Here is a 26,357-nt window from a genome sequence, read left to right as displayed (position 1 = left end):
GCCCGTCCAGTCCTGGGCGCGTCCAGCGAGGCATCCTTCAGCTTACTCACAATCTTCGACACTCGATGCAAATCGCAGGCACACTTACGCTAGTTACAAAAAAAAACACATCCGTGCAAAGAAACGGATCCTATAAACGTTCCCCTCGCGAAAGCTTACCCGTCGTCTTCGAATGGCAAAAAAAAAGGAATTGGTGGGCAATTTTGTGATACGGATTTCCACAATCAACCGGGAATGCACGAATTTCACCACACCCAACTGCGAAACACGTTCAGAAGCACTTTTGGTACACTTTCGTTCGAAAACACTTAATTTTTTTCAAAAATAGTTCCGAGTGAACCAACATCATCACCGCGTAAATAAACTAAAATTAAAATTATCACTCGCGATGCCACAAATTTCTGGTCCGGGAGAAAAAATCAAACAACGCATATGGTGTCAAATCTTCTGTCGCTTGCCAACATGATGAAACATGTTTTCTTTCTCCTGTTCGACTTGATAAAGTTTAAGGGCCAAAAACGGTTTTGGGTGAATTCGGACAGGATAATGCCTGAATGAGTGGGGAGAAGAGCCCGCCTCTATTCACGAAATGTTAAACAGAGGCAGTTGGCATTTCCACTCTCCTATCCAGCCCAGCACGTAATGTTTTATATAATAATGGAATGAAAGTTAAGAGAAAAATAAAGAAAAGATCTCACCCGATATGTTGCAAAGGGATCCATGATTTTGAAGAGCTCCCATAGATATGCTGCCGCTACTTCTTCAACAGGTGTTAAAAATAGCACTCCCAGCTTTCTTTCCTCAGCTTTCATTTTCCAGGATGCTTCCAAGAAGTGGCTGTGTTGGTGTTAGATTATATTCTATTAGATTAAAGAAAGATTTTGCTAAGCTTTGAATCTCTTCGACTATATTTGTAATTCAAGATCTTGGGAAACTTCTCTAGATTCTGACTCGTAGGGCATTTTTTGAGAGGAAAAGTCTTCGAGATAATAAATTATGAAAGAATTAAGGTTTAAATATTTCGATAAATCTTGACTTCTGACAAAAATCTGAAAACCAGGGTATAATTTAACTTCATCAGGTTTTTAAGATACCGGATTTTGAATGTCATGAATCTGAGGTGCCTCCATTAGCTCAGTCAGTAAAGGCGCAGCTACAAAAAAAGGCCATGCTGGAGGTCACTAGGATCGATTTCTGATCTGGTCCAGGATTTTTTTGGGTTGGAGAATTTTGCTCGACTTCCCTGGGCATAGAGAATGTTTGTACTTGCCTCACAATTATACTAATTCAAAAATGGTACAGGCATCGAACGCTCTCAATAAATAACTGTGAAAGTGCATCTAGAACACTAAGTTGAGAGCACGCAATATGCTACTAAAGGGTGATACGGTCAAAATTTGGTCAATATCAACTTGACGTATTTCTTTCAATTTTGCATTTAAAAAACCTGAACACCCCTCATTTTGAAGGTGTGTGTAGAATGTTGCTCCTATTTTAATTTTGGAATTCACTCTTCAGTTGTCAAAATGCCGTCCAAGCAAGAAGAGCAGCGTATCAAAATTTTGCTCGCGCATCGCGAAAATCCGAGCTACTCGCACGCAAAGTTGGCAAAATCGCTAAAAGTTGCCAAATCAACCGTTACAAATGTAATTAAAGTGTTTGGGGAACGTTTGTCGACAGTCAGGAAGTCTGGATCGGGGGGAAATCGAAAACCGGAAGCCGCTGAGACGACAAAGAGAGTTGCCGGTAGTTTCAAGCGAAACCCTAACCTCTCTCTCCGAGATGCCGCAAATAAGCTGGGTGTATCGTCTACAACCGTGCATCGAGCCAAAAAACGAGCCGGACTATCGACTTACAAGAAGGTAGTGACTCCAAATCGTGATGATAAACAAAATACGACGGCCAAAGCGCGATCCCGGAGGCTGTACACGACGATGCTGACGAAGTTTGACTGCGTGGTAATGGACGACGAAACCTACGTCAAAGCCGACTACAAGCAGCTTCCGGGACAGGAGTTTTATACGGCAAAAGGAAGGGGAAAGGTAGCAGATGTTTTCAAGCACATGAAACTGTCAAAGTTCGCAAAGAAATATCTGGTTTGGCAAGCCATCTGTACCTGTGGCTTGAAAAGCAGCATTTTCATAGCTTCCGGGACTGTCAACCAAGAAATTTACGTGAAAGAGTGTTTGAATAAACGTCTGCTGCCTTTCCTGAAGAAACACGTTTGTTCCGTACTGTTTTGGCCGGATTTGGCATCTTGCCATTACGGTAAAAAGGCCATGGAGTGGTACGCCGCCAACAACGTGCAGGTGGTTCCCAAGGACAAGAACCCTCCCAACACGCCAGAGCTCCGCCCAATTGAGAAATACTGGGCTATTGTCAAGCGGAACCTAAAGAAGACCAAAAAAAAAAAAAAACTGCTAAGGGCGAGCAGCAGTTCAAGGCAAACTTGCTTTCTGCGGCGAAGAAGGTGGACAAGGTGGCTGTACAAAATCTGATGGCAGGGGTCAAGCTTAAGGCCCGGCAATTCGGATTTGGAAAAGCGGAAGCCTAACTGAATATTTTTCCTGAATTTTATACTAATTGAACTTGAAAAAGAAATTTAATTTGATTTTTTAAATAAACGATTTCACCGATTTACACGCGTTTTCCCTTGACCAAATTTTGACCGTATCACCCTTTAATATATGCTGCACAGTAAGCATAAAGGAATTTAAATCGATGTTTGGGGTTCAATTTTATTAATCGCTGTTAAATAAAGTCTTTTCCAGTTTGACCGCTTCTTTTTGATTGCTGTAGCGCCTCTAGTTGCCGTAGCAAGAAACTATTGACAGCGTTTTGATCCGGAATGATGGTTTATTTAGTAGTGAAAAAATCCTGGGCCAAAATTTTACTTTGCCAAACGTTAGCGGGATGCTCCAGAGAGGCATGGAAAATCATTTACATTCATTTCATGCATTGATTTACATTCATTTGCCTCTAACGTTTATCATCAACTGCATTCTGCAAAATGATGTATGGAGTTTTTGTAGGTTTTGTTATTAGCTACAACTTTTGTGGAGATTTCAAATCTGTATCACTTATGCATCACGAATAAGAGCGGGCAGAACTCGTTACTGTTTTTCAGTGAATGTAAAATACATTCCCTGAAAAACAGTAGTGGATTCTGTTTGCTCTGGTTCGTCATGCATAAGAGATACGGATTTGAGTTTTTGACAAAAGTTGTAGCTAATAACAAAACCTACAAAAGCTCCATATACCATTTTGCGAAATTCTATTGATGAAAAAAGTTAGGGGCAAATGAATGTAAATGAATGCAAATGATTTTCCATGCCTGGCTCCAGATAAATTCAAATTTGTCTTTGCAGATAAATTCGCTTGCAAGTTGATGATTTGGCAAGGCATCTGCAGTTGCGGAAAGAAAACAAAGGTTTTCATCACTGGAGAGACTATGAATGGACAACTTTACAAGGAGGAGTGTCTCCAGAACATAATTTTGCCGTTCATTCAATCACACGAAGGTCCCTTAAAGTTTTGGCCTGACTTAGCCAACTGCCATTACAGCCGCGATGTCATAGAATGGTATAAGCAGAATAATGTCGATATTATTGAGAAAAGTATCAATGTCCAGATTTTCGTCCCATTGAAAAAATTTGGGCATCTATCAAGAAATGTGGCAAAACAATCAAAACACCATCTGATTTGGAGAAGTGGGGCAAAAGGATGGTAGATGAGGTTGACAGTACTACTCAACTGACATGATGAGAGGTATTCCGCGAAATGTTCGAAAATTCATCCGAAAAGCTGAGGAATAATTTGTTGCATTTTTTCCTTAAAGCTGCATAAAAATCCTACAAAATTACACCTTAAGCATTTTTGTTCTTTATTTCCCCTTAGAGAAATGACCTATTTTGTGCGACCAAATTCTAAATGGAACAGACTTTAGTACCTTCGAATTTGACAAACTTGACAAAACACCGGTGAATCAAATAAAAAAACACCAAACATTGTGGAGGGGGGCTGACCCCTTTGGCACCCCCATAAGCTACACAAATGCACCTAGACATGTTCCGGGGACTCTCCTTGGGAAGTAGCCAGAATTCTGGCATTTTTGTTGGAATATGACATGGTAAGAAGAGTCGGACCGCACCGTAGGTAGATAAGTTATAATTTTATGGACATCATCCAGTACCAACCCCTGATAGGAACTGACCAAGACGTACGACACCCTATAGCCACTACCAGTCCTGCCACGTCGTCGTTCGTCTCCAAAATCCGGTCGCTCAAACGAACAACTGGGAGAAATTCGGGAGGTGTAATACCAGTAAGTTGAATTTTATGATTCATTGTAATGTTGTTATTCTTTTCGTGGTGTGGTTTTCTTGGCTTGCTGTTGTCCGTTTGCCCCGGCTTGGTCCAGCAGCCGTACAGTGTGTGCATCTTCTACTGCTTCTTTTGCGTCTTCTTATTAGCGTCCTTCAGCAGGATTTTGGATCGAGTTTGATTTCGTTTTCTGCTGCTGCTCCAGGGGCTTCTTAATTTATGGTGCATCTTGCTGCAGCAGCGTTGTATATTCGTACAGGTTGGGTTTTATAATAATCAGACAGCAGGGGTTGTCAGAGGAACGGGATCGAGTTGAAGTTAAAAAAAAAAAAACGGGAGAAGAAAATAATAACAACATGTAGAGAATGAATAACAACAGCAACAATATCATTTATTTTATATCGGACAAGGATGTTTGTTTGTTCGAAGAACATCGCTGCAAGCTACTGTTGGCGTGGTCTGGGACGAGTTGTTTTTTTTTTATTATTTCACTCGGACTAATGACCAAGAAGGAAAGAGGAAAACGAATACATTTTGAGCAAATTTTAAGCCGTGCTAATTTTGATTTATTCGATATGCTTTGCGTTGACCTTTTGGGGCCTCGGTGAGCTGGTCATGGCAATGCAGTTCTGTGATGTAGATTCGCCTATCTGAATGACTTTTAAACAATGCATTGTACACGAGCAGCGAACGTTGAAATTTATGCTCGCAAAAAAAGAAGCACACTTGACCATGGCTGACTTGCACGAAATGCATATATTGGGGCAAGAAATCTTCAAATCATGCAAGCTGATCTCATCCAGTCGAGAATGGATTGCAAAAAGTGCACTTTGCTTAAAAGACTATAAAGCACAGTACTTGAACAAGTCAAGGACGGCGCTCGCGAGACACGGGCATAATTATTTTGAGTCAACAAATTTGCACGCTCTTCTTCATTCCTTTAGACGAATTTCCTGATATGTTAAGTGGTTGAGGTTACACGATTTGTTCCGCTGATCATCGAATTAAGAGTATTAAATCTGTTCAACAATGTCTTCAATGATCTTGGCTGTCTTCTGCCCTCGATAAGATGGATAAGGAGTCGAAGGAGTCAAACCTTAATTAAAAATGGGTCCTACGGAAATTATTTACTCAAATTAATAGGCAAAATCTTGCGGAAATCCCATTCGAGTACTAGGCAACAGATGGGCAGAAAGACCCGCACATATGCAAGATGCCGAATCGGAAAGCGTAGGTAGGTATACAAAATAACGAGAAACGAAATTAAAGAAACAAATTATTTTTTATTGCCCATGCATATAATGCAGGGAAGGTGCAGTGCAGGTCGTGGTAAATCCGTGCATCGCATCATCGCGCGTCGAACGTCGAAAATCGCGCGTTGTCCGATTTTCCGTTCGCCTTGTGCTTGCTTCCACTCGGACTACACAGGGCCTACACACACGACCTGGTGGCGACGGCGACGGGGGACTGCTGGTTCTTCTCATTTCGCTTTCGGAGGTTTTTGGCGCGCTCGCTTGCTGTTGGTGTTGTGCACAGCAGTCACCGTTTTTCTTCTGCGTAGCCAAATTCGGCAAACTGGATGACGTTTCGCTTGAATGCATCAGAAAACTGCCAAAAACTTCATCTTTAATCATTTATTTTTCGAAGAATTGCAGCAGTGAAAAAACACTTGTCAGAAGTTTTTTTTGCCATCCTTACGGCTTTTTTTTTTTCAAGATCCCAGCGTGTTCTCCTTGCGCTGTTGTTCCCTCTATTATCTGCGCGATGATAGGTGAAGGATACGTTACGGATCGAATTTCGGGTCGTTCTGAGTAGCGTATTTTTTACTTCTCTCGGTTGAGGCTATTAAACCGCATAAGTTGTGGTGCTTTTTGAAAACAAATCTTCTTCGTTGCCAAAAAAAAGGGGACAAATCCTCCTAAAAGTGCAATTTCCAACGCACGGTCAAACCGAAGGCACCGAAGGAGAAAAGCAAAACAAAAAATCGAAAAAAAAGGATCGCGTACTCCGAATTACACTTTGTTTCGTAGGGGTCCAGGGAAAAGAGCGATCGAGTGTGTAGATTGTGTGATGCTGGGGCTGGCCAAGATGATGATGATGATGACGACGACGTCGTCGTTCGTGGCTGCTGCTGGAGTAATAAGAAGAATCAGTAGAGAAACTGTGGAATAAGATCCTGCAAGGCGAAGGGACGAGTGAACCACGACAACGACGACGACGACGACAGAGCGCGAAGAGGATTCAGCGATAAGAATAATGGAAAGAAGGCAAATATAAACATGATATTTGATTTTTAAGTTGCACGTGTTCAATTCCAATAAAAAAGGGTTTTGTACGTTCTGTGGCGGTTACGGTTCTGATTGGGTTCACCGGTGGGGAAAAGTATTGGAATACTTGACTCAAGATTTCTTCACGATCCAGGTACGGACGAATACACGTGTGGTACCTGTTGAAACTATGAATAAACGAGTATTTAGACTACGGGACATCGAAAAACCACAGACAAACAGACGTAACTCATTGAATTTTTTTCTTCTTTAAAACAGCGTTCCTAAAAAAAATAGGGCATCAGTAACGACATCTCTCGAGCTTCTCGCGGAAAACAAGCTTGCTCACAGAGTCGCTAACAATGTTGCATGTCAGGTAAACAGAATACAGTACTTTCCCGATTTAGTCAGCCCCATCTGAAATTTTTGGATGACAAAAACGGGATGCTGACAAAATCGGAAATTTTTTCTTCAATAATTTAACTTTCAAAATGATTTCAAATGCAAGATTAACAATTATTTATCCATTGTTAAATGAATTACTGGTAAATTTTCACTATTCTTACATCATAGGGTACACCAAACGTCTCGAAAAGGCAAAACTGTTTGCTTACGATTTGTTGAGCCGGTACGTACTGTTCAGCATCCTTAAGTTCTGCTGGTTTCCAGCGGTGCAACCCAAGCTGAATCTCCATATCTCACGATCAACGAAGATACACTAGCCAGGAGCCGTCTCTTGCTACTGCTTGGTCCCGAGTAGTTCGGCATCTTTCTAGTTACCGCGTTGATGACCTTTGCAGTCATCTTGCATTCGACGGGGCTATTGAAGTCACGCGGTTGTCGATCATCACTCCCAGGTATTTCAACACGCGTTTTGAGGCTAGGTATGGCGTGCTCCCCAACGGTGATTTCTATCCGCTGCACCGCTTTCAAGCTACTGACCAATAGCATGTCGCTTTTGTTGTGGGCTATCTGCAGTTTCGCTCCATGTGTCCAGTTTCCAATCATGTCGATCGGCTCGGACGTCAACATTTCCATCTCTTTCAGCGTCTTGCCTGTTACCGTAATAAGACGTCGTCCACAAAGCCAACCATCTCAACTCGTTTGGGCAGCTTCAGCGTTAGCACGGCGTTTTACACCCCGTTCTAGAGCGTTGGACCAAGGATGGAACGTTGTGGAATTCCCACCGTAATCCTTATCGATCTCTGTCCCATGTCTGTCTCGTAGATCAGAACCCGGTTCTGGAAGTAACTCCATAGAATCCTGTACAGGTAGTCCTCATTATATGCAGCGCAACGGTGATGATCTCTCAGCTGGCGCTGTTGAATGCGATCTCCTCTCCGCTTCTGTTTCGACGCCTTCTCGGTTTTCTCGACCACTGTCCGAATTGCATCCACCGTTGATCTCCATTTCCGGAATCCGAACTGCTTCACCGACAAGTCCGGCTCAGTCTCCGTGCATTTGGTCACCCTGTTTAGGATGATCCTCTCCAAGAGTTTTCCGAGTGTTCCTCGTTGGTGACTTCGTCGTTATCTCCCTCTCCGTCTCCGTACGGTGTAGGTGGCCAGGTCGGTGGAAAGTCCTTCTACGATGACTTTCAGGTTCTCTGGGAACATTTCAGCGGGCATCGTTTGACCTATGATCTTCGTCATCACGACACGGTGGCGTCGTCCTAGAGGTTTTTTTTTAACTAGTTAATTTATTTACTAGGCTCAGTCGTGTGTGACATTTTGCGAAGCCAAATATCAGTAATGCTTGAATTTACATTTTAAACAGCAGTAGTTCTATGTTAGTATTGGGTACCAATTACTCGTGGCGGGCTCGAGGTTAATGGGTAATAATTTCGATTGGAAGGAGCTAGGTAGGAAACTGGTTTCTGAAGCCTCCTTCAGAACTCTCGGACGGTTGACCAAATCTTGGCTGGGCAGGGGCAAGTAGCACAGAAACAGAAGGATAATCAGACTGGGACACAATGGCTGGAAATTGTTTGGAAAGGAGGGGATGGTCACATCAAACTCTAACATTAGACAAACAAAGGAATTTGTAGATCACCTGCATGTAGGGAAGATCACGGGATCCCAATACATCTCTTACTTCACGGAAGGGTTGTCTGCCTCGGGCCACAAGGGTATCCAACAGTCGTGCTCTGGAGGCGTCAATACCCGGGCAATACCAAACTGCGTGATCGATGTCATCGTAACCGTTTCCACACCGACAGATGTTGCTGTCTACGAGGTTTATTCTATTGAGATGAGCATCTAGCGAGTAGTGGTTGGACATAAGTCTACTCATCACGCGAATGAAGTCACGGCTTAAGTCCAAGCCTTTAAACCACACTCTCGAAGAAACATTAGGAATAATTTAATGTAACCACCGTCCAAGATTTCCATTGTCCCAATCGGTTTGCCAACTCGAAAGGGTACTCTGACGCACTAAATGGTAAAATTCATCGTGTGAAATTTGCCTGTCATAAAATTCGCCTTCCTGCGCGCCCACCTTTGCGAGAGAGTCCGCCTTCTCATTGCCTGGGATTGAGCAATGTGAGAGGACCCATACAAAGGTAATCATATATGATATTTCGACCAGTACACTCATCTGCTCCCTTACCTTTGAAAGGAAATAAGATGAGTGCCTACCTTGTTTCATCGACCGAATAGCCTCAATCGAACTGAGACTATCCGAGAAGATGAAGTAATGGTCTATGGGCATATCGGAAATAATCCCCAATGCGAAGTTGATTGCTGCTAGCTCAGCAACATAAAAGGAACAAGGTTCCTGAAGTTTCCGAAAGGCGGTTGAGTATTCATTGAAGACACCGAAACGAGTGGATCCATCAATGCGTGATCCATCAGTGAAAAATCTTCTATTGCAATTGACTTGTTGGTACTTATCGTCAGAGGTTGGCAGCAACGTCTCGACACAGCTCCTTAAAACAGTTTGACTTGCTCTGTTTTATCTCTCGTTTATGTGCGACCCTGGCCACTCGGAACATTGCTCTACGTTCCTCTCTGTCTGCTTCTGCTCTTGCTCTCTGAATACGTCTTCTGGCTCTGAGACAACTAGCGCTGAAGGTGCTATTTGCTTCATTCCACCAGTAAGCTGAACGCCATCTGCTATTTGGCTCCAGTTTCCTCAGCATGGTCGTGCCACATGCTCTCACTAACGTTTCTGCCAACTCGTGTTCCACTTTCGGTCACCAGTTATCGTCCACCGTACTGTCACAGGATTTCGTTGACCGATGCCATATCGGATTGCCTGATGGTCGCTTTGGGTATATCCTTCGCACACTCTCCAATTAATGTTTGCCACAACCATCTCTGCGAAAAGTGCTGCTGGTGTCTTCGTTGGACAGCCCTACAATTTCCAGCTTTGCTATTGCTTCCAGCAGACTGTGTCCTTTTGCGTTGGTACATCTGCTACCCCAATCCACTGTCCAAGCATTGAAGTCTCCTCCGATGACTACCGGTCTTCGTCCGATCAGCTCTTCGGTAAGTCCATCCAGCATCTCGTGGAACTGCTCCATCGTCCATCTGGAGGGGGCGTAGCAACTGCATGTAAAGATTCCGTTAATTTTGGCGATCACGAAATCATCTTCTTGAATGGGGTTTCTGCCCATAACATAACCTAGTTACCATTTTCAGGAGGGACTCGATACGATTGCGCAATGGTTGCATGATTGAGGTTTACCTCCGTTACTGTTATGTCAAAACAATTAAGTGTCATTTGGAGCGAAATGCTTAAGAATTTATGCTTAAAAACCAAAAAGTTTAGGAAAAGCAGCAGGCTGACAAAATCTGGGGTGGACAAAATTGGGAAAGCACTGCATATAGAAACGTCAAAGTGATCCGATGCCAGCACTTCAGTGAGCACTTCGTGCCCATGATAATATTGAAATCAATCGTTAAATGCATGAACGATGATCCAGAATGAAGAGCTACGTCTGTTTGTCTGTGGAAAAACCATCTATTACGAATGATGAAGCTGTTAACGAGCCTCGTAATTGCATAAAACTCCCGCGTTGGAAAAAGGTTAAGCAACCTGGGCTTAGTAAAAAAAACCAAAATGCCAGTTAAGGGGGTATTCCCAATCTTTTGCCTTTTTTCGGCCTGTTTTTCAATTAATTTTTTTTCAAGGAAAATGAATAGTAATGCGCCTAACTCTTTGGGATTCTTGTTTATTGAACATTAAAGTTTACAAATAAATTTTTTTTCGACATAAAAAAAGACATTATTGACGTCACAAAATGGCGGCAAACAGACCCCTGTTCGCCGCAAACGCCTGGACGGGCGAAGACTTTTCTCTGGAACGGCTTCATCTGAAACAGATTTCGTGATGAAATTAATAATCTGATAAGATTCTCTGGAGCTTCTCCCGTTGGCAGCAAAAAATCTTGAAAATTAACAAAATGACGGCCATATGAAAAAACAGGCGATTTTTAGCCCGCTTTTTTGCAGCTTTAAGTTGCTTCAAACAATGTTAAATGTTAATATTTTTGGCTGAAAGTGGGAGAAGCTCCAAAGAATTTAATAAGGAACAAAATGCGCAAAGATTCAAGTCGTTATCTCTTATAGTTTCTGAGAAAAATCTTCGCCCGATAAAAAAAATGTGGTTTCGAGAAAAACGCCTTTAAAGTTTTGACTTTAGTTAAAACCATTTGGGGGTTCTTACCATTAGTCAGCTATGCCTGGACACCGAATTCGCTGATCGGAAAACGGCTTGGGGGGATGAAAGTATATAGTCTAAAGTACAAAAAAACGTGAAAAAAAAAATTTGATTTTTTGAAAAAAAAGATGTAACAAGGTTACAAGTATTCAAAAAAATAAGTCCTAGAATACAGTCCTACACAACCCCATTAAAATTACGATTTTCACACGAGCGAATCGCGTTCCTAGTCTCTGGACTCGAACCGGTCAGAAACGTCAGGCGAGGAATGTCAAATGACGACGGGTAGGTAGAGTTTATGCCACCGGAAAAACTCTCCCGAGTGTGTATAATGGGACACGAATTCTGACCTGACAAACTTCGGTTCGATACTGGGTCGTAAAAGTAGACGGCTGTCCAATTGAATGCTATCTGATCTCAACTGCGTTACCGATCACACGGTCAAAGATAGTTTATCTAGTGAAGGCAAGAATTAAAAGAAGTAGGAGTACCTAGTCGATGTAGAAAGGTCTAGTGGTTAAAAAAAAAGCCGTTTGCTGAATTAGTGATTTTTTCCGGGTTTGTAGAATAAAAGTGCGAGTAAATTTTGCTTTACTAAGCCAGTTCAGTTTACAGCTAGGGAAGCCATAGTGTAAAGTGTGAGGACGCTTCGCTTGCACAAGCAAGTGCCAGCCATTTCGAAAGGTAAATCCGTCAGCTATGAAAATGATAAAATCTATCACGGTGATATGTTTGAAGGAACAATCCCTTCAAACAAGGGTGCACCCCTCGGGTCGTGGATCCAGAACGACCGAGCGAAGGACGGATCCCTTCATTGAGGTCGACTCGCAGGGACGTCACCGTACACGTGTTGGACTGATTGGAGTCGGAACAAACGGTTCACTCCTAACCTCACACACGCCATCTGCAGATCAGCCACGTGCATTACCTCTGGGAAGCTTTGCGCGAACGTCGAAAGCACGACGGCTTGGTGAATCCCAACCTCACCATAACCTCAACGTAGCGGTGAGTAGCGAACGTTGCACGGGGAGGGTGTAATACGCTAGCAGAGCCACAAACCTCTTACACGACAAAACGACGGACACCAGCGAGCGAACATTTGCCACCCACGCACTCGGCCCACGTATCGCCGAGGCTGAACCACGGACACGTGTCCCGACATCCAGCGCTACAGAAGTCAGGTTAGCACAGATCAAAACCCTATTCGATGTACCCCCTACTAACCCTAGTTTTATGAATAAACACCTGAAATGCACCTCGCAGTGAAGAGATTCGAATAAGTGATCGGACACGTGAAAGAGTGACGGAAACATTTAATTGGTTAAATTCGCGTGAACGTTGTTAAATATTCCCGTAGGTAAGCAGAGGCAAACCTTCAAAGGAAACCCCTCTTACTGATTTGAATGAGTCTGTCCCCTGTTGGTTAAGTTTTGATTTTCAGAATTCGCAACCGCTTTGCTCGCCTTTTGTTGTTACGTTGAACTCGCCCTGAGGTCTCAGAGCCGGGACGGGTCTGTTTGAGTCCCTCGCTTCTTCACGGTAGATTCTCGTATCTACCTGGGGCTTAAGTGAAGATTGTAAGCATTCCTAGTTCCAAAACACCTGACCCGTTACAAAGATCGGGAATACCCCCTTAATGATTAACGAAAAGCTCCGTATGTTCGAGAGCTGATGATTTTCAGTTAATTATGATAGGTTCTTAGATATAATTAACATAATGTCAGTTTAAATCATACATGCAATCTTTCGTTTTAAAATTTCTCAAATATTATTCAGTTTCTGACCATGAGCATGATTGATCGCCTGCAGATGCTACTCCGTTATTGCCAGATCAGCTGTTTCTACACCTAGAATCACTAGGCGTTCGGGTCAAATGTTGCACACGTTAGAGAACATTTTGCAAAAAGCCTGCTGTTGGAGTATTTGAATAGCAACTCTTTGTTGATTCCAGATTTCCAGGATATTGGGAAGGTCATTCTTTTGAAACTGCGTTGAATTTGGTAATGGCGACGTGGAAAGCTAACTTGGTTCGTAAAGATACGCTTGTTGCGGTTTTTTTTTATCTAAAACGCAGTATTGTGTGTGTGTGTGTGTGTGTGTGTGTGTGTGTGTGTGTGTGTGTGTGTGTGTGTGTCATCCTCTATCCTTCACCCAGCCGGGGGCGTTGGACAAGTAGTACTGCGAATAATTTGATCAAATCTCATGCTCCGTAATGGTGCCCTTTATGTTGTGAAAACTAGTACTTCAAAAAGGGTAACTTTTGAGGCAAGACAGGGTGTCCTCAACAAGTTAAGGGATTAGGGTGCACATTGAAAACGAATCACTTTTACTTCCAATCGCAGGTGAAGACGAAACATTACAATTTCTTTTTGAAAAAATCTCATATTTAGGTCTACATCAAATTAACCACGTAAAAAATCAGCAAAATACATATTTAGACCTTTTATTTACAAACTGTACTGAAAACTTCTGTGTGTATGCATCATTATCACCTTTATGGAAAAATGAAGTGTTTCACTCAGCAATTGAATATTCAATCTTAATACAAAATACTTCTTCTCCCAGCGACTGGGAGTACGAGGAAGTGCCGGAATATCATAAAGCAAATTACGAAGAAACCAAACGTAGACTATGTACAATAAATTGGCAAAATATAATGAGTATTGAAGGAAATGTCGACCATGAAGTTGGCAAATTTCATTCAATTATTCGTAACATAATTTCAGAAACCGTACCAATAAAAAGAAGAAGGCGAACACAAAACAACAAACTGCCAGTGTGGTTCAATCCACAACTAAAACATTTGAAGAACAAAAAGCAGAAAGCACACAAATTATACAAAAAGAAAGCACTAGAACAAATTTACAACACTATCATAACATATGCAACCAACTCAACACAGCCATTAACACTGCACATGAAGAATATAATCGTAAAGTCGAAAATGAAGTCAAATCGTATCCTAAGAACTTTTTCAATTATGTAAAAACGAAATTGAAAAGTCATAAGTTTCCGTCACGAATGCATTTTGATGGAGATGTAGGTGAAAATCCTTCTGAAATCTGCAATCTCTTTGCAAATTTCTTTCAGGAAGTATGCACCACTTTTTCTGAAAAAGACCGTGACCGCGACTTCTTTGCATTCATTCCCGAAGTCTCTAACATCATATCTGTCAATCAAATTTGTCAACATGAAGTCCTCAATGCACTAAAAAATTTGGACGTATCTAAAGGACCAGGACCTGACGGAATTTCACCTGTAGTCTTGAAGAATCTTTCAGAACAACTTACCCTTCCTTTAGAACGCCTTTTCAATATGTCTCTGAAAAATGGGAAATTCCCTGAAATTTGGAAATCGTCTCAATTAGTGCCTATTTTCAAATCAGGCAAGAAATCTGACATCCGTAATTATCGTGGAATTGCCATTATCTCTTGCATCCCAAAACTTTTTGAATCAATAGTAAACGACAAAATTTTTGAGCAAGTAAAAAATCAAATTACAAACAAACAGCACGGCTTTTTTAAAGGTCGTTCAGCTACCTCTAATCTTCTTGAATTTGTAACCTTCATTCTTAACGCAATGGACAATGGCAAGCACGTGGAAGCTCTTTATACTGACTTCAGTAAAGCATTTGACCGAATCGACATACCATTATTACTCTTTAAACTGCAAAAAATAGGAATGGAATCTAGGCTTCTGAATTGGCTCCAATCATACTTAACGCAACGCAAACAAATAGTTTGTTTTCAGAATAAACTTTCAGAACCTATTTCGCTCACCTCTGGGGTGCCCCAGGGCTCTCATTTAGGCCCAATTCTTTTTATTTTGTACGTAAACGTCATTTCCTACATACTTAAAAAATAATAGTTCTTATATATGCAGACAACATGAAGCTCTTCATAGAAATAAGTAATTCTAGCGATACAGAAGAATGAAATCAACTTATTCAACACTTGGTGTTGTAAAAGTCTACTCCAACTCAATGTAAAAAAATGCAACGCAATTGTATTTAGCAGAAAAGTAGAAACACCTCTTTTTGAAATATTTTTAGGCAACCAAAAAGTAGATTTATAAGAGACCTAGGTGTGATCCTAGACTCCAAACTCACTTTTGTAGAACATTACAATACAATTATAACGAAAGCTAATAGTATGTTGGGCTTCATTACGAGGTTCAGCAATAATTTTCAAGACCCATACACTATCAAATTATTATATATTACATACGTAATACGTACTATTCTGGAATATTGTAACCTGGTATGGAATCCGTACATTGCCATACACGAGGAGCGCATAGAATCCGTCCAAAAACAATTCCTTTTATATGCCCTTCGGAAATTGAATTGGACCGCATTTCCTCCTCCATCATATGAAGCACGCTGTATGCTCATCAACTTACAAACAGTCAAAGAACGCCGCGAATTTGCAATGCTTTTCTTCATCAATGACATTACTTCACATCGCATAGAATCATCAGAAATACTTTCACAATTAAACTTCTACACACCCTGTCGGCATCTAAGAACACGAAAATTATTCTCAGAAAAATCACACAGAACAAATTACGCAAAAAATGGCCCCTTCAATCGAATGATGCGACAGTATAATCTACATTGTGAAGCCATTAGCATCACTATGTCAAAAGAAGAAATTAAAGCCCAACTAAAACATTATAGAAATAATGCATAGTTTGTAAGTAAAACATTGTAACCATTGTATGTAGTCTACTTTGCTTGACGAAATAAATAAATAAACTAGATGTCCACAACAGGTGCAGCAAAACATCACATAGACGCCCTTACTCACACTAACTACTCAGGGGGTAGAAGGTCAAGAAGAGCCACCGCCTGAAGCTTAAACCGGGTACCTAGGACTCCCACGATATACCCACGGCAATGGTCAGCAAACGATGCCCTGTGCGTATTTAGTATGTAATATGTATTTGGATACACAAAATGTTTGAAGCCATGCGTCATCTAAACCATAATTTGCATCACCACAAATACACTTGTCAACAATCTTCAACTGGAACGTACTCACCAAATCACGTCACCCGGGAGCGCATTCCCGATGCTTCCACGCATATTTTTCTCTAGTCATCCCTGAGCAATTCCTCCTCCAGCGACTCCAACCACACAACAACCTATCACTTTTCTTCGCTTTTCTTTTTCAAGTCACTCCGTGCACAAAAGCAATGCACATCGCAAAACCCTAACAATAGATCAGCGCCGTTCTTATCACCACGTAAATAAACTGAAATTAAAATTTTCACTCGCGATGCCACAAATTTCTGGTCCGGGAGAAAAAAATCGAACCACGCAGATAGCGTCAAATCTTCTGATGCTTCTTTTATCTTAAACGCAGTACTGCATATAAATTGTTTGAAAGTTATTTGTGTGACAGAACTCAACGGACTGTTTTGATAATTCTGTTTCCAGTACCGTGGAGAATAACCTTGGAGTGCCTCAGGGAAGTATATTAAAGCTCCTTTCTAATTATTATGTATCTTAATGACTTTCGACGTGTTTTACGATTTTGCGACATAAGGTTCACAATAAGCTTTAAAATGGCTATCAAGTAAGAAACGGATTAATATCAAGTCACACCGTCAAATATGTTTTTGCTGCTTTTCCTCCTTCATTATCTTTAAGAGATCGAGCATTTCAATTTAAAATATTTAATGATATAAAATCCATTACTGAATTTCAAAGTCATGCCAATATTGTTTCGCAAATTTTACTCCAGTTTGAATAGCATCAAAGATGGAGTTAGTTTTTAGCATATCAGTAATCATGTCAATTAATGATTTCTGTAAAAATTCCACTTTAGGAGCAGTAATGCTTCTTAAGTCAAAATTTTCAAAATTTCTGTTAGAATTACGTTGGCTAGTATTTTGATTTCTACCCGTTGCAATAGCACCATAGGTAGCTCCATTAACTCACTGAACATTGTTAGCTGCGAGGGGAGTAGGTACAGATGAAAAATTTAAAGCAGTGGTGATATTTGTACCTACGTGTACGAATGTAGAATTTGTTCCTCGCTGACCGTTGTTAACAGCAGAGAAATTTACCTTTATTCTACCTGGTCGGAAGCGTGGAGCGTTTCCTACCTATCACTTAGAACGAGATTGTAGGATTGCTTTGCGAGTCTTACATTCCCAAAAAATGAATTTGTGGTTCACACCACAATTTGAACATCTAAATTTCTTAGGATCTTCCATCACAGGACAGTCGTCCTTTGCGTGTGAGGAATCACCACAATTCATGCATTTAGCTGGCATGTAGCAAATTTTTGTTCCGTGACCCCACCCCTGGCACTGGGTGAGGTTTTGGAAATTTCCTGCAGTCTTCCTGAAGAGTTCTAACTTCACTCGGAGATGGAGCATAAGGCTAGCTTTTTCTAAGGCCTTAAGGTTGTTTAGTTCACTAGACTTGAAGTGAACTAAATAAAAATCATTAGAAATCCCGTTGCGCGAATCGTCAGGACGTGATTTCATTTTCAATTTGATTACTTGGAGTGGCACAACTCCAAGTAATTTTGCCAGTTCATCTTTGATCTGATCCAGGGATTCACCACTGGGCAGTCCTTTCATGACAACCTTGAACACACGTTCAGTTTTGGTGTCGTAAGTAAACAAAAAAAAAATGCTACTTGCAGACTTCATCAGTGCCAAGTACTCAACACCACTTGTGTTGAGTACTTGGCACTGATGAAGTCTTCAAGTAGTAGACGAAATACGCGTATCTGTCAAAAGATAAGCAATTATAACGGAATTTAAAGGAAATAAACCAACCCACTCAAAGCTCTTCCTAAAGGGATTCCGTGAAGAGGTTTGACAAATTTAAAGGAAAAAAATGCTGCTTCTCAGTAAAATATTTGAGAAGACATTTGAATCCATCCAAGGTTTCAGCCAATACACGGCATTCACCCCGACGTCCAATTTGTAGTGAAAACTTAACTTTCACGAAATTCAAAAGTTCCATGCGAAGAGCATGGAAATCGGAAGTGGTTATCACAAAAGGGGGAATCTTTTCCTTCTTGGCATTAAGCCGGGAAAGTTTACTAAAATTTTTCCTGGATGATGGATCATTCTCATCATCCGTGAGCAAATCAAATTGCTTGCTTAAATTAATTTCAGCAGAAGGGGATCAAGAGATTGCCCTTTTCTTTTGCGCTTACGCGCCATGGCGGCAGTAAAAGTTTTATCCAAATCGACTTCCAAGAGGAGGGATTACCTTGGGTAGGGTCCAAACAAGGATCGAAGAGGAATAAGAGTCTAACAAGATAGACAATTTACAGGTATATTGAGATCTGAAAAGTGCTGTTTAAATTTGTTGTAGCTTTAGGTGGTAAGTAGTAACACTTCCTTCAGCAAAAAGCAAACAGATCCGCACGGCAAGAGAGCACGATACGGACTGAGCCGGTTTGGATGTTTGATGTCTTTGTACGACTTGTATCCTTCCCTGGCCAGGAAGTTCCGCACCGTTTGAAAGTTGGCGATGTACCTTCTGGCCACATCTCGGTTCGAAAGACCGGGGTTGGCTTTAACGCACCTCAACACCTTGCTGCGTAGCTGACGATCCCTGGTTCCAGTTTTTTCGTAGGTCCGCTGATTCCTTTCCACACTCAGTGTTTCCTTGTAGGTTTTGAGCACTCGCCAAACTGTTGTTTTTAGCATCTTCAGCACTTTAGTCGGACCACTCCGGATTTTACAGGTGTTTGTGCACAATGTTTTTCGAGTTCGAGTTCCATGTGACGTTTTTTTTCTGAACGCGATTGACTACTTTGATCAAACTTGCACCAGTTGTTCTTTATAGAAGTGTAAACAAACCACTGTCAAAGATTTTCGATGCGTGCTAGTGGCACACGAGGGGCGTACCAATTTCCTTGTAGTCAGTCTTTATGAGATGGTGTTATACGCAAAGTGTGAAGAGAGAATGAATAGAATACGAAAGGGATTAGTTTCAAGAAATGATAGTTTCGTCAGATTCCCCAACTAACCATAATCAAGCAAAGTAAGAATATACAAGCTATATTGCGACTATTTGGTTACTTGGGTACTCATATGGCCATCAGAATAGTTCATCGGTAGCGAAGTGAAGTATTCCTGGAAGTGAATACTGAGAAATCAAATATTTCTCAATGTTTTGATTTTATCCTAATGTTACCACAGACAAACAGACACAACTCATTGAACATTTATCATAGTAAACACTACTGCTATCTGTTGCATACACTTTGATGGGCAATACACTTAACAGATGGCTATAGTGTGGGCTACAAAATGGTGAGTGACAATCTGGAAGGAGCGATATACCTAGCTCCGGTCCTCACAAGTTCCTACCTCACGCCTCCACGAGTCATATGATCACAAAAGACTGCCAGCTGAAACATGGACACAGCTGGTTGGCGTAGCCTGGGCAATGTTGTCAATCCAACAATAGCAGAGTGAGAAGGTGCGACGCGAACACTGGCGCGGTAACCATAGCACGGTGATAGAGGAAATGCTTCGCCAGCCCGAGCGTCTGTTCACCATGGAGGCGTGGCTCAAGCAGCGTCTGACTTTCATCCAGCAGCTGAATAAGAAATGCTCTTCTTCGGAAGCTACACCTAAGATGGCAGCCCCAACATGGCGGATAGGAGACCTTAGGCCAACCACCTACTGTCTCTGAAACCTTTACAATTGTTACAGAAACCAACAGAGAAAGACATCGAACTGATTTAACGGCAACGACTTTTAGCGCAAAACAACGGACACGAATTGGATCATGGAATGTATTGACGTTAGCCCAGCAGGGTAAACTGGCACAACTCACCAACGAGACGCGACGCATTAAGTTAGAAATCCTGGGACTAAGTGAAGTTCGTTGGCCAAACTTTGGAGAACACAAACTGCCGTCGGGACAGGTACTACTATACTCTGGTATTCGAGGTGAAAACGCTTCTCGCCATCGTGGAGTTGGTCTCCTACTTAGCGTCCAGGCAAGTGCTGCGCTCATCAAGTGGGAGCCTGTTAATGAGAGGATAATCGTTGCCAGATTTAGAACACGGGTTCGTAACCTTACCATAATCCAATGCTATGTGCCAACCGATGCTGCCGAGCTACAGGACAAGGAGAATTTTTACAGTCAACTGAATTCCGTCGTGGATAAGGTTCCAAAGGGTGACATCAAGATCTACACTGGTGACTTCAATTCGAAGATCGGCTCCGACAACACGGACTATGAGCGTGTCATGGGACGCCATGGTCACGGCGAAATGAGCGAGAACGGTGAGCTGTTTGCAGAATTTTGTGGCAATAACGACATGGTGATCGGGGGCTCGCTCTTATCCCATCGGCCAGTGCACAAAGTCACGAGACGGAGCCTTCTTGATGTCCGGAATAAACGCAGCGCCGACATCGCGTCTGACCATCACCTTCTAATCGGTGAAATCCGCCTACGCATGGCGCGGATCCAGCGACGGGAGGAGATACTCGGGCGGTGGTTCAACACACGCCGACTTGAAGATCCAGCGGTAAAAAGGTTTTTTTTTTTTTTTTTTTTAACTCTTTATTTGTTCCAAATTTAAAATAAATTACATTTCATTTTAACCTAGGTGCTCCAGTTACTGCAGTAACGTACCAGCCTTAATTGTTATGATATATATCTAAGTGTTTTTACATTGTTCATGTCTTGGCAATTCAGTATTTTAAACAGGTTTTTTAACCTGCATGTCAGTATAACAATTGATACCTTAAAACTAAAAACTAAAACTAAATCTTATCTAAGTATAAAGGGAATTAATCGTTGCAATTGAGGATTGCAACGATTTTTGCCTGAAATTATTAATTATTTTGTTGGACATTTGTGCTAAAGTCTCAACATTCGAAATTCTATGTACTTCGGTTGTACTGTACCAGGGAGGCAACTTCAAAATCATTTTCAGAATTTTGTTCTGAATCCTTTGAAGTGCTTTTTTCCTGGTAGTGCAGCAACTAGACCATATTGGTACAGCGTAAAGCATGGCCGGTCTAAAAACTTGTTTAAATATTAGAAGTTTATTCGTCAGGCAAAGTTTGGATTTCCTGTTTATAAGAGGATACAAACATTTAATATATTTGTTACATTTGGCTTGAATGCCCTCAATGTGATCTTTAAAAGTTAATTTTTGGTCAAGTATTAATCCAAGATATTTCACTTGGTTTGACCAGGAAATTTGAACTCCGTTCATAGTGACTATGTGACTACTACTAGGTTTTAAAAACGAAGCTCTAGGCTTATGTGGAAATATTATAAGTTGAGTTTTGGAAGCGTTGGGAGAAATCTTCCATTTTTGTAAATAAGAAGAGAAAATATCTAAACTTTTCTGAAGTCTGCTGCAAATAACACGAAGACTTCTTCCTTTAGCGGAAATGCCTGTGTCATCAGCGAACAAAGATTTGTGGCAACCCTGAGGCAAATCAGGGAGGTCCGAAGTGAAAATGTTATACAATATAGGCCCAAGAATGCTACCCTGAGGAACTCCTGCCCTAACAGGTAGTCGATTAGATTTGGAATTTTGATAATTTACTTGAAGAGTTCTGTCAGTTAAATAATTTTGAACTAATTTCATAATATAAAGTGGAAAATTACACTTTTTCAATTTAGCAATCAAACCTTCATGCCAAACACTGTCGAATGCTTTCAGCGGTAAAAAGGTCTTTTGTTGAAGAACTTGAGACTCGAACTGTGGACGTTCCAGAAGGTGGCAGCGTAGAAGAACAATGGACGGCCATCAAGAATGCCTTTATAGAAACAAGCGAGAACAACTTGGGTGAGCTGCGCACCCAGAGGAAAGAGTGGATCACAGATGAAATCTGGCGGAAGATTGAGGAGCGGAGAGAAGCAAAAGCCGCGATAGAGCGGGCGAGAACCAGAGGAGCCAAGAACGAAGCCCGTCAACGGTACTCGGCTCTAGAGAAGGAAGTCAAGCGCTCTTGCAGACGGGACAAGCGAGCGTGGGTGAACTCCCTGGCCAACGAAGGGGATATCTCACGACGCCTGAGTGGAGCAAGGATGAACCCGAGGATGCCAGTGAAGAACACGACTGGACAATTGCTTACCGACCCCACTGACCAGCTGAAACGCTGGTTTGAGCACTTCGAACAACTTCTTCAGGTTTCGACGGCCAACCAGACATCAACATCTCGGCATGATCCGCCTAGGGTACCGCGCATCACTCGCGTTAATTCCGAGGCCCCATCACTGCAGGAGATTGAAGCAGCTATCCGAAGCATGAAATCCAAAAAGGCTCCAGGGGTCGATCGCATATCAGCAGAGATTCTCAAAGCTGACCCCATGTTATCCGCAAAAATGTTGCATCAACTATTCTGTAATATCTGGGACACCGCGACTTTTCCGGCCGACTGGATTCAGGGCATCTTAGTGAAGGTCCCAAAGAAGGGGGATCTGACTGTGTGCGACAATTGGCGAGGCATCATGTTACTGTGTATTGTTCTCAAAGTTCTGAGCAAAGTTATCCTGAATCGGATACAGGAGAAGATCGACGCGACTCTCCGACGACAGCAGGCAGGATTCCGTGCAGGAAGATCTTGTGTGGACCATATTGTCACACTCCGCATCATCCTGGAGCAGGTCAATGAATTCCAAGAGTCCCTTTATTTGGTTGACTACGAAAAGCTTTCGACCGTCTCAATCACGAGAATCTGTGGGCGCCCTGAGACGCAAGGAAGTCCCGGATAAAATCGTCAACCTCATCGAAGCGCAGTATGAGGCTTTCACGTGCAGAGTTCTGCATAACGGAGCCTTGTCCGACCCTATCCGGGTAGTGTCGCTGGTGTGAGACAAGGATGTATACTATCACCGCTACTGTTTCTCATCGTAGGTGGAGGCGAACCAGCCCAAGGCTGAAAGCCTCCCTAATAAAGATAAATAATAATAATAATGTTTCTCATCGTAATCGACGAGATCATGGTAGGTGCAATTGACCGTGTACCGAACCGTGGGCTGCTTTGGCAGCCTATCACTATGAAACATCTCAACGACTTCGATTTGGCTGATGATGTTGCTCTACTAGCACAACAGGCGCTCTGATATGCAGAGTAAGCTCACCATCAACGCCAACAAGACCAAATCGTTGGATATCAACACGGGCAACCCTTCCAACTTTACGGTAGCGGGGCAAGCAGTGGAGAAGGTCGAAAGTTTTCAATATCTTGGCAGCGTCGGACGGCGGAACCAAAAGCGACATAGTTGCACGAATCAAGAAGGCTAAGGCTGCCTTTGCGAGTTTACGAAACGTATGGAGATCCAACCAGATAAGTCAATGCACCAAAATCCGAATTTTCAACTCGAACGTGAAATCTGTGTTGTTATACGCCAGCGAGACGTGGTGTGCGGAGAACACTCAAAAGCTGCAGGTCTTCATCAACCGATGCCTGCGGTATATAATTTGTGCCTGGTGGCCTCACGACTGGATCTCGAATGCCGAGCTCCATCGTTGATGTCATCAGAAGCCGATAGCAACAGAAATTCGAGAGCGAAAGTGGAGGTGGGTCGGCCACACACTTCGACGGGGCGGAAACGAAATCTGCAAGCAAGCGCTGGATTGGAATCCGGCAGGACATCGCAGCAGAGGCATCATTCTGCAACATCCAATGTTTACATCGTCGGGTTCATGCAATACTGTCACAACTCAAAATAAAAATCGTTGAAATTTTCGCTATGTTTTTGATTTTTCATCGAGGTTTTAGGATTGCAATGTTTTGTCAATCCACCGCAAAAGTCATTAAAAACTAGATGTAACACAGTAACATTAGGGTTTTGATCTAATTTCCGTCCTACTAAACACAACCCCTGCTTTACCTCTCTTGTTTGAACGGGTTTGAACAAAAAATGGAAAATTTCTTTCAAAGATCACTTCTAAATTAATAATAAATTTATTTACCTTTCTATACGTACCGTTGGATTTGATGAAGAGTCACAAATTGTTGAGATATTGCTCAGAATCTAATTCTGCTTCTTGATTCTAAATTCGTCCTACGAGTTTCAATTCCGTCCAAACGCATTGAAATGCCATTAGATTTTCTTCGTCCTACGGATAAACGTAGAAAAAGGAGATTCGCTAGGAGCGCTTCTTTTGTTTTGAGAACAATGAGCGTAAATATTCATACAATGCGCTCTAATAGGATTGATGTTGTAGCTAATGAACTAACGCATCTGAACAAATCTTTTATTGATTTGTGCAAGGTGAAATCATTGATATTATTGATTTTTTCTAATCGAGATCGATACAACGGAAATGGGCGATTACGACGAAGTAGTGCTCTATCCTATTTGGTTTTTGTATGCTTTTAACCGATAAAACGAAAAAAATTGAAAATTTTGAGTAGTGACAGTATTGCTATAGAGGCTTCTCTAAGACCAGGAGGTCCCGAAGAAACGTGCTCAACTTTTGGCTCAGCACTGGTCTTGGAGCTACTTCTATGGTAATAACACAGACAAACAGACATAACTCATTGAATATTTCTCACTGTGAAACATCGTCGCTAAAGCATTACCGCCATCTGTTGAGTACATTATGGTGGGTACACAGATAAAAATTCTGAATTTTAATTGTGATGTAAACATTCATTCACGTAAACTTGTATTTCATTTCATGCAACCGAGCAACTTGTAAACAATGTTGTTTACAAAGATGGGCTTTTGTATACAATATTTGCTACATTGCATGAAATGTCTCAGAACTTTACATGATTTATAATGTAAACTTATATGATATGTGACGCTCCATTTATGTGCATCATATTGAACAGAAATTTATACTACTTTTTCGAACTGTGAGTACACTAAACAAATGGCGGTAGTGTGTAAACGTCAAGCGCAAGGGAATTGACTATGCGCGCCACAGGTGGCGGTACTACCAACTACGATGCTTTTAAATTCACCGTTAAATGCTTTTTCGATAAACAACTTACGAGTGTTATGTCTGTTTTTCTGTGGTAATAATGTTATAACAAACCCTATATTGGTACTTACGGAACCGAATTCCAGAACCCTGGAACCGATGTTAAACTGGCCAAATGTCACCGGATACACCTCAAATGGTCTTTATTTGTTTGATTCTACTTATTTGGCATGAATTGAAATGATGCACGATACGATTTCCAGAAATATTACTATGTTTTATAGATCCGGGTTCCATAACTCCCGGAATCGATAAAAACGTGGCCAGAAATCGTAGAAACATCTAAATTTATTCGTACTTTCCTTATTTTATCTATTTGGAACTGTTCAATGCACCAGATAACCAGACAACAAATAGCATTTGGTCATACTTGTGGAAACAACCTAAAAAACAGCGGAGCGTTACCTACGTAACAAGTTAGATCCACTATTCCCCTTCAATTAAAATCGGTTGTAACTTTGCTGAGAACGAGCATTGTGAAAAAAAAAAATCGTCCTGGAACTTTACGGGTTAAGAAAGACTTAGTGTGGGTTGTGCTTAATAGACCAGAAATGGGGTAGTGTACCCTACATGTTTGAAACTTAATTTTGAGTTGGATAGAAATCTAACCTTGATTTTTTTAAATTAAATCTTCATATTAGGATATTTTAACGCCTTATTTTAACACTATGAATAAAGAATCGAATTTTTGTAGGATTTGTATTTGATGGATTTTGGCAATTATTATTGCGTCAATAATACGATCGTGATTCGGACACAACCCTGAACTTTTTTTCCTTTAATCTGACTGTATTTGTGTATCAAGTTCCACTATGAACAAAGCAGAATCACAAATATCCAGAGTCCTGAAGCCACTGGAAGCTTTTAAACAAATATTAATAAATATTCAAATAAATCTTTCCGCCAAGCCACCGCTGCAGCCTGAAACCCGTTTGCCGCCAAATTGTCGCGCGAATTCGTCCGACGAAATCGCGCCAGAACGGTTTTCGCGCGCACGCTCCGAGCGCACTCACCAATCCGCGTGCTGATTTGCATTCGAAAACGACGACCAAAACAGAAAACCAATAAATATAAAGGTAGGAAGGTACACCTATCAACTCGAGAGCGCGCCAAAGGTGAGATCTCCATAGCCTGTCTCTGCTCGCTGTGCTGCTAC

General features: G+C 41.7%; 1 protein-coding gene across 1 annotated transcript; it reads right to left on the bottom strand.

The window, feature by feature from the left end:
- Nucleotides 1-7,238: 7,238 nt before the first annotated feature.
- Nucleotides 7,239-7,628, bottom strand: LOC135699812 (uncharacterized). The gene has a single exon (XM_065220158.1). The coding sequence runs from the start codon at nt 7,626-7,628 to the stop codon at nt 7,239-7,241; it is 390 nt and encodes a 129-aa protein (XP_065076230.1).
- Nucleotides 7,629-26,357: the final 18,729 nt, after the last annotated feature.

Source organism: Ochlerotatus camptorhynchus, unplaced genomic scaffold (genome assembly GCF_037179485.1).
Source record: "Ochlerotatus camptorhynchus isolate MF236.1 unplaced genomic scaffold, CSIRO-AGI_Acam_v1.1 ptg000116l, whole genome shotgun sequence".
In the NCBI taxonomy this organism is placed as follows: Eukaryota; Metazoa; Arthropoda; class Insecta; order Diptera; family Culicidae; genus Ochlerotatus; species Ochlerotatus camptorhynchus.
The sequence above is the reverse complement of the archived record's forward strand: the minus strand, read 5'-3'. Positions and strand labels throughout refer to the sequence as shown.